We start from the raw sequence: 14,994 nt of genomic DNA, 5'->3' as shown, positions 1-14,994 counted from the left end.
TCCATACTCTAAGTAACATTGGAAAACAAGTTCCTTCACAGCTTCTAAGAAAGTTACAACTCCAAAAAGAGTTACATTTAAAAAATACAAAATAGGACAGTTTATGTTTCAAAATACTGTACATATTAAAAAAGCTTACAGATCTCAAAACATAATTTGAACAAAATAAATCAAGAAGTTACTGCATCTCTTGCCTGTGCCAAAGAATTTGGCTTAAAGCTAGAACACCTCCTTTGATAACCTTGGAAAAAATGCAATGTCAAGACATTTCAACTTAAAAGATAGTACAGAAATTCTTGAAAACACTGGAGTTCTAACAAAATCTTTGTAGAAGAAAAAAAGTAAGCATTCAGCCCACTGGGCATCTGCAAAGTTTTGGGGGGTTGGAGTTTTTTTTATTTATTTGGATAAAACTGAGTTTTATATTTTTCCAAAATACAGTCTTTAATAATTTGGGATTCTTTTAATATTCTCTGTATCAGGCAAAACTCCTTTAAAAACTACAATAAAAGAAGAAAGTATTTATCATTGCCTAGGAACAGGTTTTCTATATTCCCAAGTATTTCAAATATAACTTATCAAAGGCAGAAAAAGCTTGACACTAAAAATTAATTTGAATAATACAGTGTGGAGTTTTCCTTCCCTCCATCCCCCTGGCTAAGACAAGACTTGCTTTTAAACAGGAAAAAAAAATGTCACTGGTTGTGGTGAAACTAAGTGTATTAAAAATATTGAGGGATTCTAACAGCTTGAGTCCAATGATAGAAATGACAATTTAGATCTGTTAATCCACATGGTTTCTGCCATAAGCTAAAAATGGATTTAGCACCAGGCCAGAACGACCCTTGTCACCTTCTAGAAGATGCTGAGAAAGGATGCCAGGTAAACGAGCAGGAGCAAATGGAAGCAATGCTCACGGAGAAGGGAGCAAAACCTGCTATACTGACCACTGTATTGCATAAACACTTGAAAAACTTACCAGAGATATGTTCAAAATAGCCCCAAGCATGCCCTGCACAGCAGCGAGGCACAGCTCACCACTCCCTCCCAGCAGAGCAGCAGCAGCAAAGCAGGGCAGAGACTGACTGAGCTTGCTTGGACACAAGTGACCTGACACCCTGTGTCAGTGAGACCAAGGGCCCTGGTCCTGCCAAAGGTGCCTGACGAGCACGACCTCACCTCTTTGAGAAGTTGTGAGTCTGTGCAGACTCTTAAGATGAGGCCGCTCACTTTAAATACAACACATTGATCAGGAGCTCCGCAGGGCAAAGGCGCCCTGCCCTGCCTTCTGAGCCCTGCAGCTTGTGCAGGACTTCTGAACTACTGGTCTTAAACTGACTTGGTAAGAATAAAAGTTGTTTATCCCGTAATCACCACTGATTCTTTTCTAATATTACACTTTTATTCATGCTTTTGCTATGAAATGGCAGGGAGAAAAAACAACAGAAAAGAGAGTAAGAGTGAGAACATACATACATATATATATATATATATGTATGTTTAGAAAGAGTTTCTCCTCTTTTCCACACTCTCATCCATAACAACTATTTTCCTTTAAAATTTCAGTAATTAAGTAAAATGTAATAATTAAGTAATATAATAAAACAATACATATAATAAAATATAAATAAATATAAAAATATAAATAAACATTAAAATAAAAATAAAATCTAAAATAAAAGTATAAAATAATAAAATATAATAATATAATAAAATAACTTTTCTCAATTTATTAACTATGCATAGAATTATTCAGGTTCACCTCACACCAAACAACAAAATCTCATTTGACAACCACACCCCTGCTGCCTTTAATAAAACACATTATTTAATTAAAAAGTATTATAGTTTCCCCATCCCACCTGTATTAGATTAATTAGTACAAGCTAAATATTTCCATCTACATATTACTAGTGTTTACTACTTGTGCTTCACAAATTTCTTATGAAAACACAAATCTCAGGTTTCAAAGAGGGTTCACAGATCATGACCCACAAAGAGTCACATAAGATTTTTGGAGCTTTGGACAACGCCTGGCACAACAACACTTGAGCCTGCAGGCAAGGACTAAGAAAAGGTGGAGGCATTGCCTTGAGTTTTTTGACTCAGGGATGAAGAAAGCTCAAAACATTATTCCTGCAATCTTCTGTCACATTTTTTCCTGTGTCATTACTGGACACCAGGTGTGCTTTTACATGTGACACCTGAACAGCTCTCACTGACTTAAATGTTTTGTAGCTCTATTCTAAGGTAAGAAAGGGTTAGCGTGCCCAGCAGTAAGAAAAATGCAAGAATTATCCTTGCACAACTTAGTTTTTCACCTATTGACATGTCAAGCTGCTCTCAGGATGACAACTGTCTTCTGCTCCCTCCACCTCACTTCATGCAAGATTTAATGCAACATCCGCTAGATTTTGGCCTCTACTCAAAGTTTGACTGCAGCTTAAGAAAGGAGACCCATGAAGGATTAAGGAAGGAAAAAGAGACACATTGGGATCAATCCTTCAAAAATCCATAGAAAAAAATCACTGGAAGATTTGACATAAAAGTTACAAAAGACCAAAAAAATCTCTTTATTTTTACCGTGTTCAGGAATTCACTGGCCACTTGTGAAAATAGACAGAACTGCAACAATAACTCATTTTCTATTTGCAAATCTATTATCTTACGTTTTTTAAAATAAGTTGCTCATTAATAATGACTTTTTATGGCAATTTATTTAGAAATCACAGTGGAAATGACTACTTACTGCGCCTCCAACTTAAGAGTTAAATGCAAGTAAATAAAAAAAATTATTATGTCCAAACATGTTTACATACAAATATTTCAAGAATGGCCTCCTGGTCAAGTGGAAATACGTAAATAAATGCCATTCAATAATTGTGTTCTATAGTGAAAAACAACCATTTTATTCCTTTTTGAAAATGTCCAATCCAGGGTCAAACAAAAGTGATATTTGTATCTGCGTATGTAATTATGCCTTTATGAATGACACACTAATAATCTTTCCCCCTCTACCCATGTGTTGTGTAAGATCAAGAAAACCCATTAGCAAGCCATGCTAATATAGTATCAGGAATCTATAAAAACTAAAATTACAGAAATCAATCCAAACAAGTAAGCTTCAGTCATTGTCAAATAGTCCAATAGACTAAATAACTATAAAAGCTCCAGTATAAAGCTAAAGTTTACTAGTGTTTAACAGAATTTCAGGAGTTCAATATTAACATAACAAATCATTAAGTTTGTTTTTTACTCCCATGAACTGATTCTACAGTCAGTATTGTTCCCTCTTTCTGGTTTTTATTAGCACATGAAAATCATCAAGCTCTATATTCTTCCGCAGTTATAACATGAAAAATTTCTTATTAGCAGTGCCATATTTAACCAGCATTCCATACTCCAGCATTCTGGAGGTTATAACTCTGCTTCTAGAGGCAGAATCTAAAAAGTTAGTGTCCAAAATAATCAACAGGAAATTGAGCATAAAGTGACCAAGTGATGAAGCTGACTAGGAATCTTGTCAGTTCCATAATATTTTTATAATCTTTCAAACATTTCTACAGCTTTTTTGTTTATTAATAGCACTTGATGCAGGAACATCAAAAAGAAAATACAGAGATAGTACAAATCACATGATAAAATGAAACCTAACAAATCAGCAAACTTAGCTTCCTAACCATGCTTTTGTTTTAGTTGACAAGAAAAAGTCATGACTGGTTAGATTCTTCATCACCCGGTGCTCAGACAGTTACATTTCAGCTTCACATCCTGAAAGACTGGCTGACTAAGGAGATATATTCCACAATAAATCAATGGCTTTTGTTAGCTTGGCCCAGGAGTTTTCTCTGAAGGATAATATACTCCACTTTCTGCAGAAGTGGAATGCAGCTAAGAATGCAGTAGTCACTGTACTTAGGAAATCCCAAACAAAGTCAAAGTGAACAACTCGGGCTTCCAAATAGCTGTAATGTGATAGGAAAGAAAAATAGAGTACTGAAAGACATCTGTTGAATTATTCTCCAAAAATGGGTCCAGCTCTCTACATCACCACATAAGTATTTGCTTATGGTCAGGAGCACCAATCCTAAATCATGTACCTCATGCGCATTAATAGCCTTCCTTGCTGGAAAAGGAACAATTTTATGATTTTCAAAGAATTGCTGTCCTCCTTTTCAATAAAGACATGCCTCCCGGTAAACTTCATCATGTTAATGCAATGACTACATAAAATTAGGCTTGTCCAGTTTCTAGGCCAAAAGGAAACCAGACACACAGGCACTGCCATGGTACAACAGTGTCTCACAACATCCCAGTGGCAGCCACAGTGGAGCTGCAGCGTACACATGAATGGGAACCTAATCTCCTGCCTAATCTCTAAAGTGACAGTAGTTACAAGCACCAGAGTCATATATATACAGCTGCTTCCACTGCTGCTGGTGATTCTCTGCTACAAAGTTTGCTAGTTTAGGCAAAGCTCCCACTTCAATGCACTTGGAGCAAAATTTCAAAGCAGCCTCCTGAAAAAGTGACTTGCCAAGGACTATATCACCTTTCCTGCATTTTCCAATTGCTGTCAAATATTTACAGCTAGTATTATCTCCTTTCCTAACAACAAATCCCCAGCTTTGCAAGCCAAAACACTACCGTGTTGCTGTCTATCAATTGCTGTGTGCAGCAACCCTCTTCAGCAGGAAGTTTCTTGAGTGCTCTCCAGATTGATAGGAACTCGGGCTTGTTTAATGTTTAAAGAGATTTGACAGCTTCTAACAGCCACTTAAACTTTGATGTCCCATGGAAGCCCCCCAGCCTATTTTTGAAGCATCTGTTTCTAAAATTTTTGGAGTTAGTAGTGCCAAGAAGAAGCGAGGCCTTATTAACACCAGATTGGCTCCCTACCACACTAGAACTTGCCAAGTGCTTTCCAACAAAGCTACAAGATAACTTCATGGACTTTCATGCTTCTGAGGCATCCTTGAAGCCTCCAACTGTGGCCAAGAGAAGACTGTAAGAGAACCCAAGACCTCACTCACCAATTCTGAGCATGTAACAGCATCGTGATTTACCAATAGAAAAAAAAAAAGGTAAAAAAGCCTTAATCTTGAGTCTGTGGTCAAACTTGCAGAATTCCATACAAAACCCAATAGTGCTGTACTTAATAACACAGTTAAAATCTACTATGAACAGGAAACAGTGAGCTGATTAGCAAACACCTACTGCCCGCATCTATAACATTCAAACCTCTGAATTTGCTATAATACAAGCCCATTGCCCACTTAAATTAGTATTTTACCTCTAAACTTCACGATGGTGGAGCTAATGTACCTAACATCATAAATCAGCACCACTTCTAAATCTGACTGGCAGAATCTTCTTTCCTATTGCAACAGAATTACTTGGCGTATGAATGTTAAGAGCATTCTTAAAGTCATGAAATAAAATGTCAAGAGACTTATCACTTAAAAAGTAAAATCCTAGAAATTTTTATCCTTTTCCAGCACTAACTGCAAGCACCTTCTCTATTTATTTTTGGTCTGAGACGGACAAAATTTTAAGATTGCTTTATCTGTAGGGATTCCTGATATTATTGTCCTTGTAATTTAAAGGATGAGTGCTACTAACACAAGACTGGTATGATCAAGACCATCATCAGTGGGGTGAGCTAGACTAGCCCCTGCATACAGTACAGCATCATTTTAGCCCTATTTTTATTCATGCTGTAATCACACAAAGCTAGAAGCCTTTCTCCTGAATCACTTTCTAGCATCAATCTCCTGGGACAGGGTGGGGTGCACTGGCCATTGCCACAGGTAGAGATTTGGGATCAGGCCCTACACCTGCAATACACTTTTTGCATGCATTTTCAGGCAATTTATTCATCACTTTGTACCCCAGCTATCCCTCTTTACAACACAATATATCACTCTGCCTCTCCCTTTGCCTGTTCTGAGCCCAGACAGTAAGATCATGAAAGCAGAAGACTATCCTTAATGAAGCTAACCTTGTTAGTTCCCTGATAATCAGGAAAAAGTCCTTATAGCACATCATAATTTTTGAATGGTTTGCAAACAAGGACAGAGGTGAATCCATTTCCAAACCACTTACTGCTTTAGAAGAAAGTGAGGGAAAACAGTTCACAACTTACACCCAGAAGTGTCCAAGTCAAGTGGATCCATGTATTGCCAACCACAGCCCTCACCCACATCAAAATCCCTACTGGGCCCTGCAGTTCTCCCCTTCCAACCCAGCACAGCCCGCTGTTCCTCCACTCTCTCTGCAATCCTCTCCCGTTTCTCCCATGCTCCCTACCCACTGTTCTTCAAAGCTCTCCCTATAGGAAGCACTCGTGCCTCATCAGTGCCTCCTCTCCCAACTCCACCTCAAAATAACCCATCTCCCTCCCATGTCTCCCACTTGCATGGCTTTGACCCACAGCTGAGAGAGAGGCAGCACAGCTGTGGCTGCCTCCAAGTACATGTTTCCTGTCTGGCCAGCCAAAATGAGGATGCTTTACAGACACCACCTTCACTGCTGGCAAATTAAACAAATGGTGTGGGGTGCTGCACAAGGCTGTGTGTTGCACAAACCTGATTTAGAAGGCACTTAGTTAATTAAAAATCCTTCCCCCACAGAAGTCAAAACATGTTACAGCCAATGCTGGTAAAAGCAAGACATTCAGGCAAAGCACATTTCACTGGATTTCTTACCACGTTGAAGATAACCAGAAGAAAGGCACTCCTTTTTTAGAATAACATCCCATCTATTCCAAATGTTAAGCTGAGGTTTCTGTTCTCAAATGAAAGAACTCTGATTATGCAATGTCTTAATTTTTGTCACTGTTGTCACAATAAAACTATGACTTCCAGGAGATCATCTTTGTCAAATGGTCACATTAGGGTTTCCTTAGAATTTTTGCTCTTACATCTGACACATCTTCCCCCAAACTGCACTACTACTTCACCCACTTTTCCACTTGTCTTGAGGAAAAACATTCTTCCTGAAGAGAATTTCAAACCTGTAGGTCTTCAGAAACTGCAGAAATATTAAGAACAGTTTTTTAAATTATTATCTTATCCTGTCTCCAATCCTTTGATTATGCTAGCCTTAAGAGCAGTTGGTATCTGACAAGGGTTGTGGATGGGGTTTTTGTATGGTTTGGGCTTTCTTTGGTTGTGAGTTTTTAAAAATATTTTTCTCCAAACAAAATTTACCAGTTTATGTGGAGATTACAGTTCAGGTGAGAGTCTCCAAGCTATTCTGCCAAAATACACACACCTACAGAAAAGTAGCACTGTGCAGAGGAGCTTTCTAAACTCTCAAAATCACCATCAGGCAGTACTGTAATGTGAGACTTTTCTTCATGCATCACTGCTCATGGCAAAATCAAGTCACACATTGCAGAAACAGTCACTCATTTTGCAAAGTTAACTTTAACTGGTCTCATATGACAAACTGTCCATGAAAAAGTCAAAATCTAAGTTATTGGGGAAAAAAGAAATAATATTCAGTATAATAAAATTATCTTCTCTATCAGTCAGCTCAGTTCCTTCACATCATCCACTGTGACTGAATTATTAACATTTCCTAAAAAAAGGAACTATTAGCAATCTAGCAATTTAAATTCTCCACTCATTCTAAACAAGTATGGGTAATTACATTTAGGGGATATTTAAATCCAGGTGTTAGATGAAAAAATCAAAATGTAATTATTTTGTGCCACCTGTTCCCTGTACATTTAACAGGAATTTTATAAATAGTTTGAAGGCACAACTCTGTGGTTCTGCTTTGAACTCCTGTGTGATGCCACTAGCTATTTTCTTAAAAATCCAGATCAGAATAACTATGCAATATTAACCAACAGGCAAGTGTGCACAGTTTTTAGCAGAGCTATTAAATTCTTATGTAAATACTTATCATTTTAACTATAAGATGCTGAAAAGATTAACTATCCAAAGTTTACATAAGTAGCCAAAGACTGTATCTCTGGGAGATGACTGTAAATAATGCAGATAGTCGTTGCTTTCAAAGCACTTCCTCTTCTGTAGAAAATAAACAGTTGGAAGCTTTCAATATTGCTACAATTCAAGTAACCCATCAGGATTTGAGGCCATTTGAAACAGGAATCGGATCCACTGCAGAATGAGAGGGGAATAAGGGGGAGGGACAGAGGAAGGGAGTGTGGTGTCTTACCATGACATCTCTTAGGCACACTAAAAATATTTTAACTAGATGTATAAGAGATTAATTTGATAATGAAATGTACCATTGATTAAAACTTAAACCTTTGACTCTTTTCAACAATATGCTTAAATGAGAGACAAACCTTCCGCATGCTGTAGCACGAGAAAGACAGACTCCTCGGAGATGATGTACTTGTGCAGACACACCATGTTGGGCACACAGCGGGGGATGATGGTCGTTCTGCTCCTGCTGCACTCACTACTTTTCCTTAGACCCTGACAGAGAACAAAAAGGTCAGTTGTACCCTCAGTTGCCTTTGGAGCCTGCTGTGCTCTGTGTTTATCAACCAAACTAATCTATCCGAGTTACTCTGGGCTTCAGAGAAACCACTCATCTGCTGCTCTATGCCCCTCGGTCCCCCGAGGCTGTGCTGATGGCATCTGGCACATTTCCAGAGAACAGAAGATGGCACAAAGCTGCCATTAAAATCAATTACATGGGTCAATGTTTTTATTAGAATCTCTCTCAAACTAAGTCATCAGGATGACACTCAGTTATTTCCCTGTGACCTTTTTTTTAAATTTTATTTTTGTGTGTGACCAAAAGACACTATTAAAAAAATTCAATTCAAATCCTAAAGACAAAAGAATGCCTTACTGTTACAGGTAATCCTCACATTTCCATTTTACTTTACTAAATACAACAACCACCACAACAAAAAGCAAAGGAAAGGATTAGTCTCCTTGAGAGGCAATGATTTTTGGGAGGTAACACAGAGATGAAGTTGCCAGAAGTGAAAAAATTGACATGGGAGGGTGAAAGGGAGGGGGGAGAAAAAGAGAAAAAAAATTATGTCAATAGTGTGACCTATTACAATATTGATAAACATACGCAGTTAAATGGGAAATTCAATGTTACTCTATCTGCCAGTAGATAATGTGAGGTTCTAATAGAAAATATTCACAAATAAGCCTTTCTGAGGAACAAACAGGTTTGCTGTATCCTGCACATACTTCAGAAAAACAATTTCAAAGGCCAGATGCACAGAGTTAAGGCAGGGTTGTAAGCCAAATCCGAAGCAAAGTTACAAAATGTTAACAACTAATTAGAGCTTCATGTTTGGGACACAGTTTTTCTCAGTCCTGCCTGCCATCAGCAGTGGAATTCATGTCAAGGGGAGCCTGAAATAATGGCCACAATAACAATACTCATAACTAAACTAATTCTCAGCATCACAGATGCTCTGAACATATTGGGATCTTGATCTGTACACTTTCTGAAACATAAAAGAGTAATGGGAAAAATTTTATTCTGACCAATTAACTATTCATTAATTCAATTGGTTAGTAACATTAAACTCAGTTTTCACAGCCTATTGATGTAAAACATAAGGAAACAATTTTGAATAAAACTAGTCATACATTTCATCCAGAATCCACTTCGGCCAAGACCATATTCTTCAGCTAAAGAAGACCAAACTCAAAGCACAATGGATGTACTTGGGTTAAGAAGAATTTTCACCTTCATCAGCAGCCTGCACGTGTCCTGAGCCACCAGGGCTTTACAGATGTTTTAGGCAGCACACTAAATCTGTGATTCTTTACCAAAGCCTGCTAAGGTATTGGCCTCAATAACCAGTGGCAACTCAAGTGACTAAACCAGCACATCTGAGCACTAGAGATGTTACAGAGAAAGGAAGGGAATGCAACTGAATACTGACAAAGAATCCCAGTGCCCTTAACAGGGATATATGTATTACCATAACAATATATTGCAGGCATAACTCTATATATTATACACAAATTGAGATTTGTGTGGTGATGAATGTAGGAGGTCATATAATAAAAGATTATTAATAAATAATGAAAGATTTTACTCACCTTCAGTATAAAAGTCTGCTGTGTTCTAGTGTCCATTACAAGCAAAACCTAAGTAAAAAGCATTCAGAGAAATATTTAAGATTCATATGAGCAAGCTAACAAAACATAGATCTTAAATCTAATGTCGAATATTCTTAAAAAGAAAGGGTTATAAGCAATAATTAAAAAAAAAAAATAAATTAAGCCCGTGCAGCACACAGAGTTGATAACCGGGGTTTTTTTCTAGGAAAGAAATATGACTGAGGCTATAGATCTCTGGTACTAAAGTAACGACAACAACAAAAAAGAGGATTTATTTAGGGAGAAAATTGTGGATGTGTTTACTGCAGAGGAGAACACCTATAGCTGCAAATAGCATCTCTGTTAGCAGTGCATCACCTCTGCTGAGAGCACTTTAAACATGGCAATGAGAGAAGCACTAAATAGCAACTACACTCTTAGCAAGCTGCATTTGTTTATGTGTCGAAAACAAAACAAACATAAATATCTATGTGTGTATACATTTAGGAAACCGCATCTTTAGAAAGCTGGAACCCTCCGCATCTCCGTCTTCAAATCACCCTGGTCAGGAATTAATTGTTTTCAAACTCTGAGAACACAGATGTGCTTGAAAAGCACCAGCTGCAAGACAGCCACACGAGCAGCACAAGCATGAGCTCAACCCTCCTCTAGGAACAAGAACAAGAGTGTGCACTCACTGTTTATTTACAACAGACATTGTAAACTTCCAGTATAAATACTCACATACAGTTATACCGAAACATTTAGGTTGCAAAATCAAACTCCTAAAGGGCTTCCAGACCCAGCACTGGGGTTACCAAACTCTGAGTTGAACAGACAAAATGCAGCAACTCCAGGTCAACAGACAAGGTGCAGTGAAGCCCAAGGTAGCTCGCATCAAAAAAGACTTCTTGCAGAGGAATGACACATCAGGAGTAACAGGGTGTTGGATTCATCAGGTCACAGAAGGGCAACACAACACACCACTCTCCCTTATCTCCCTGCTGTGTGGGGCAGCAGTGCAGCCATGCCCTGCTGTCTCTGAAAGGCTGATGTCTACCAGGTTGAAATGCTGACTTTCCTCAGGCCAAGGGAACTGTGGAAACATCTGTCCCATGCAGTGCCCACAGCGAGGTGAGGTGGAGACGTGCCAAAGGCCTGGCAGCTGGGCCAGAAGGGAGCTCTCCGGGGGAAGAGCTGTGCTGGCTTTCCCCCAGGCAGTGGCTTTGCTCTTTGGGATAGTCACATTTCAAACACTGCCCTCCATCTCTCCCTATTGCATCTCAAGCAAGAGATGAAGAACTGAAGTCTTTTCTAAACATTTACCTCTCATCAAATTTCACTGAAAGAAATAAAATCACAGTCATCTCCATCTCAAAGACCACTTCTTTTACTAGAGCTGCACCCTATTTTAAAATCTGCTTTATATCTTCTCACAAAAAAACCCAAAACCAAAAACAAAACCAATCAACCAAACAAAAACAAACCCCTCCCAAATATACAAAAACAAACAAACAAATTTTTTTTCAACCACCACAAACAAACCAAACCAAACAAACAAAAATCCAAAACAAAAATCCAAACAGAAGTTGGTGTTACTGAGATTTTTTGACAGATGAATGACATACAGCTTCCATGTCAAGGGCACGGTAAGGAAAGACAGATATCTCCAGACCACTGCGTTTGCCTAACAACTCTTCAGGTCTCTTCCCTGGGGCTTCCAGTAAGAGTGAAAAACAGTTAAATAAGGAACTTTACAACTCGTTTTGTTATTCTTGCTTAACCAAAAGATGTAAAATTAAAATTAGGAAAAAAAAAAAACAACACACCAACCAACCAAAGGAAACCAACAGAACAAGAGAAAAGTAAAATCCACTTTACAAGAGATGCCAAAATAAGATAAAAATGGTTTGGAAACATCTATGTGTTTATAGTCACTTTCCTTGCTCTTCTCTCAAGTTTGTTTGTACCTAGACACTGTTCACATTGAGGCAATAAATACGAGAACATATGTGATTTTTTTTTTTTAAATGTGCCCTTTGACTGTCAATATCTCCCAAACAGGTGTTGGCTAAATGATTATAAATTGGCCTCTGGATACACCTCTTCAACTGAGCCGTACAGGACTGGCGATAATATAATTAGACCTAAAAACATCAGGCTGGTGAATGCTTTCCATCTGTTTGGCAATAATGTTTAGTTAACAATAGTCTTTAAAAGAAGCACCTTCAACTTCAGTTCTTAAAGTTATTTATAGAGCCATTCTTAACACACCAGCACTCTAGCTAACAAGAGCTTTAGCCACTTGGAAATTATTAGCCATACGGTTGTATATGAAAAGGAATAGCGGCATTTAACATCTGTATCTCTCCAGATTTACAAGCATCAACCTCATCTAAAGTCATTTCTTAATGAACAGTTCCATGGTCTGTATTAATATGATAGTTGCATGCACAAAGATCATAAGAAGCCAAACATTTTTTTAATACCAACAGTAGGCCAATCAGTAATGAAGCTGTCAGCATAAAGGACAGAATAATAGCTTCTTTAACCCTCAAACAGGATTTGTTCATTTGTAGAGTAGAAGACACCAATTTAAAAACTGCTCATGGGTTTGCTCACCTTTATAAAGACAAAAATCTAATTTGGTGCTAATTTGATACAATTGTCTTTCCAATAAAAGGCTCCTAAAGCCATCTTTTATTCCATGATAAAACAACTGCTATAACTAAAACTGTCATGAAATAATTACCTTTGATAGCATACCTTATTGCACAAATACAATTAATGTATTCCTCCCTTTCATTTTTCATACTTGCTTATCAGCATTGTATTAGCATATGGTGCAACAGAACAGATTAGTGAGCCCTCACCCTATAAGACGACATATAGAATGAGGACCACTAACACGAACAAAGCAGACAACAGGTCCCTTTAGGGCTGGCTTCATCTGCTGTTATATTACAACATCAAAATGGATGTAGCAGCTACAGTTTTATATCTGTAATAACAGCAACTGGTATCAGTGTGCCTTTGAGGTTAACTACCTAGCTGGACTAGGTTAGACATTCCCAGTCTAACTAACCAGGTTCTTTTCTTCTGCTTCCTATCAAGCACCACAACGTTCCCCAAGTGATTAACATCTCATCTACAGCTCCATTTTATGGCCAATTATTTCTTTGTTGATTCACTGTCAACCTTTCTGCAAGACTGTTTCCCTCAAAAGGGATGCCAAGAATCCCCAGGAAGGGTCATAAAAGTAACTTTAGAAATTCATCTAGTGATGCTCCATTTGGCTCTGGCAGACTGCGGATTTTACATGGACCCACCAAATCAAAAACCTGCTTGAAGGGAAAGCAGCCTGCATGCATATTACAAAGACGTGGTTTAACCAGATTCTTCCAGATAATTAAAGGACTACATGAATGAACAAACTGCTATCAGAAAACTGACATTTCAGAAAGGGGTAAGTCCAGGAAAGAGTGGGTCACAAGTATATTTGATTGACTTTTGTCATGAATCCAGAGCAGAGAAAGGTCAGCAGCTCTTGGATCCATTACCAGGTTGCTGCAGAAGGGCATAACTGTAAGCCTGCCACTGACCCAGATGCCAATTTATTCTCCTCACCTCATGCTTTACAGTCAATTTCTAGATAGTGGTGCAACAAGTCTTTCCTGTTTGCATTCCTTCACACTTCTCTCCCATTGCAAAAGGGAGTGCTTCAGTAATTCTTTTTCTAAAAATTTTTTTTTAAACGCAAAGTGACAAGTCTCCACACTAGGGGCACAACGGGACAAAACGGGATTCCACAGAGCATTCCCTATGATATAACTCTTATTCTCCATAGCAGGTCACACAGAGATGCTGGGATTAGACTAGGCTGCTTCTAGCTCACATAAGTTGATGGAACCTCTTTCACCAACGATGACTACTGAGTAACTTGTAATATTTAATATCTCCTAACAATGAGCTGTCAGCTGTAACATTCGGCATTCTGTCTCAGAGAGGAGGGAGAAGAATGCACAGCAGAGCAATCCTGGCCACTGAGCAAACTAGACTGTGACACAAAAGGAGAAAAGGCAAAATCCTATTTGTAATAGTAATGTATGAACAGAGCCAAGGTCTACACATCACACTGGTTGTTACGGCACTGCTGCTTACTCTTTCTTTTCCTATTTTTTTGTATTGATAACAACCTCAACATGGTCAAAAACACTGACATGTAAAAAGCTATGACCACAAATAAATATCTGATGTAAACAATTCAGCAGCACAGGCATCCCTAATTTTGTGCAAGCACTTGAGCTCTCAGGCACATCCCAAAAAACAAGTGAACACAGCAGCGTTGCATGACAGCATCTCAGTAAAGTGGCAGATAGCAATACCCCTCCATGATGCCAAATAGGATTTTCTACTTGTGAATTCCTTTTTTTTCCCCCTAAGTCAAGGGTTAATTCTGATGCTGACAGCAGCTACTTAAAAAAATTAGCTTCTTAGATTTGATTTACAGTGTATCCAAGAGCTTAGTGGAAAATAAATTAAATTCAATTCAATATAGTAGGTACAATTAATTGGAGAAAAATAAAATAAAACCTGCCTGGTAAATAACCATAGTCTAGCTTTAAGAAAACAGTTAATTTTAGGATCCTTTAAATGCACAGAAATTAGCAAATGTTTCAGTATGCTAATTTTTTTTAATTAAAAGATATTTCTGCAGTAAAAGCTCTTTCATATGCACTACTGATTCTTCATCAAACGTTAAGTTTCCAACTTAACACCAGTATAGCCGGTGGCAGCCTGAAGGTTTACCATCTGCTGCCACCCAAAGTCACGGTGGCCACCTTCAGAACATATGCATCAAAGCCCTGAGATAAGAGACTGAAGGAATACTGCAGAAGTCAGCATAAGGGGAAGCACAGACCCAGAGGCAGGC

At 38.2% G+C, this 14,994-nt stretch overlaps 1 protein-coding gene across 3 annotated transcripts in view; it reads right to left on the bottom strand.

Moving 5' to 3' along the window:
- Positions 1-14,994, bottom strand: part of RPS6KC1 (ribosomal protein S6 kinase C1) — an 88,893-nt gene that overhangs the window by 20,628 nt on the left and 53,271 nt on the right. For all 3 annotated transcript variants that reach the window (XM_050314672.1, XM_050314673.1, XM_050314674.1), the window contains 2 exons: positions 10,062-10,109; positions 8,324-8,456 (listed from right to left, as the gene is read on the bottom strand). In XM_050314672.1, coding sequence (XP_050170629.1) covers positions 8,324-8,456; positions 10,062-10,109 — 181 coding nt within the window. The remainder of the gene's footprint in view (positions 1-8,323; positions 8,457-10,061; positions 10,110-14,994) is intronic.

The sequence above is a fragment of the Myiozetetes cayanensis genome, unplaced genomic scaffold (genome assembly GCF_022539395.1).
Source record: "Myiozetetes cayanensis isolate MyiCay16 unplaced genomic scaffold, myiCay2020 scf2-11, whole genome shotgun sequence".
NCBI lineage: Eukaryota > Metazoa > Chordata > Aves > Passeriformes > Tyrannidae > Myiozetetes > Myiozetetes cayanensis.
Note: the sequence above shows the minus strand (reverse complement) of the source record. Positions and strands in the feature narration are given on the sequence as shown.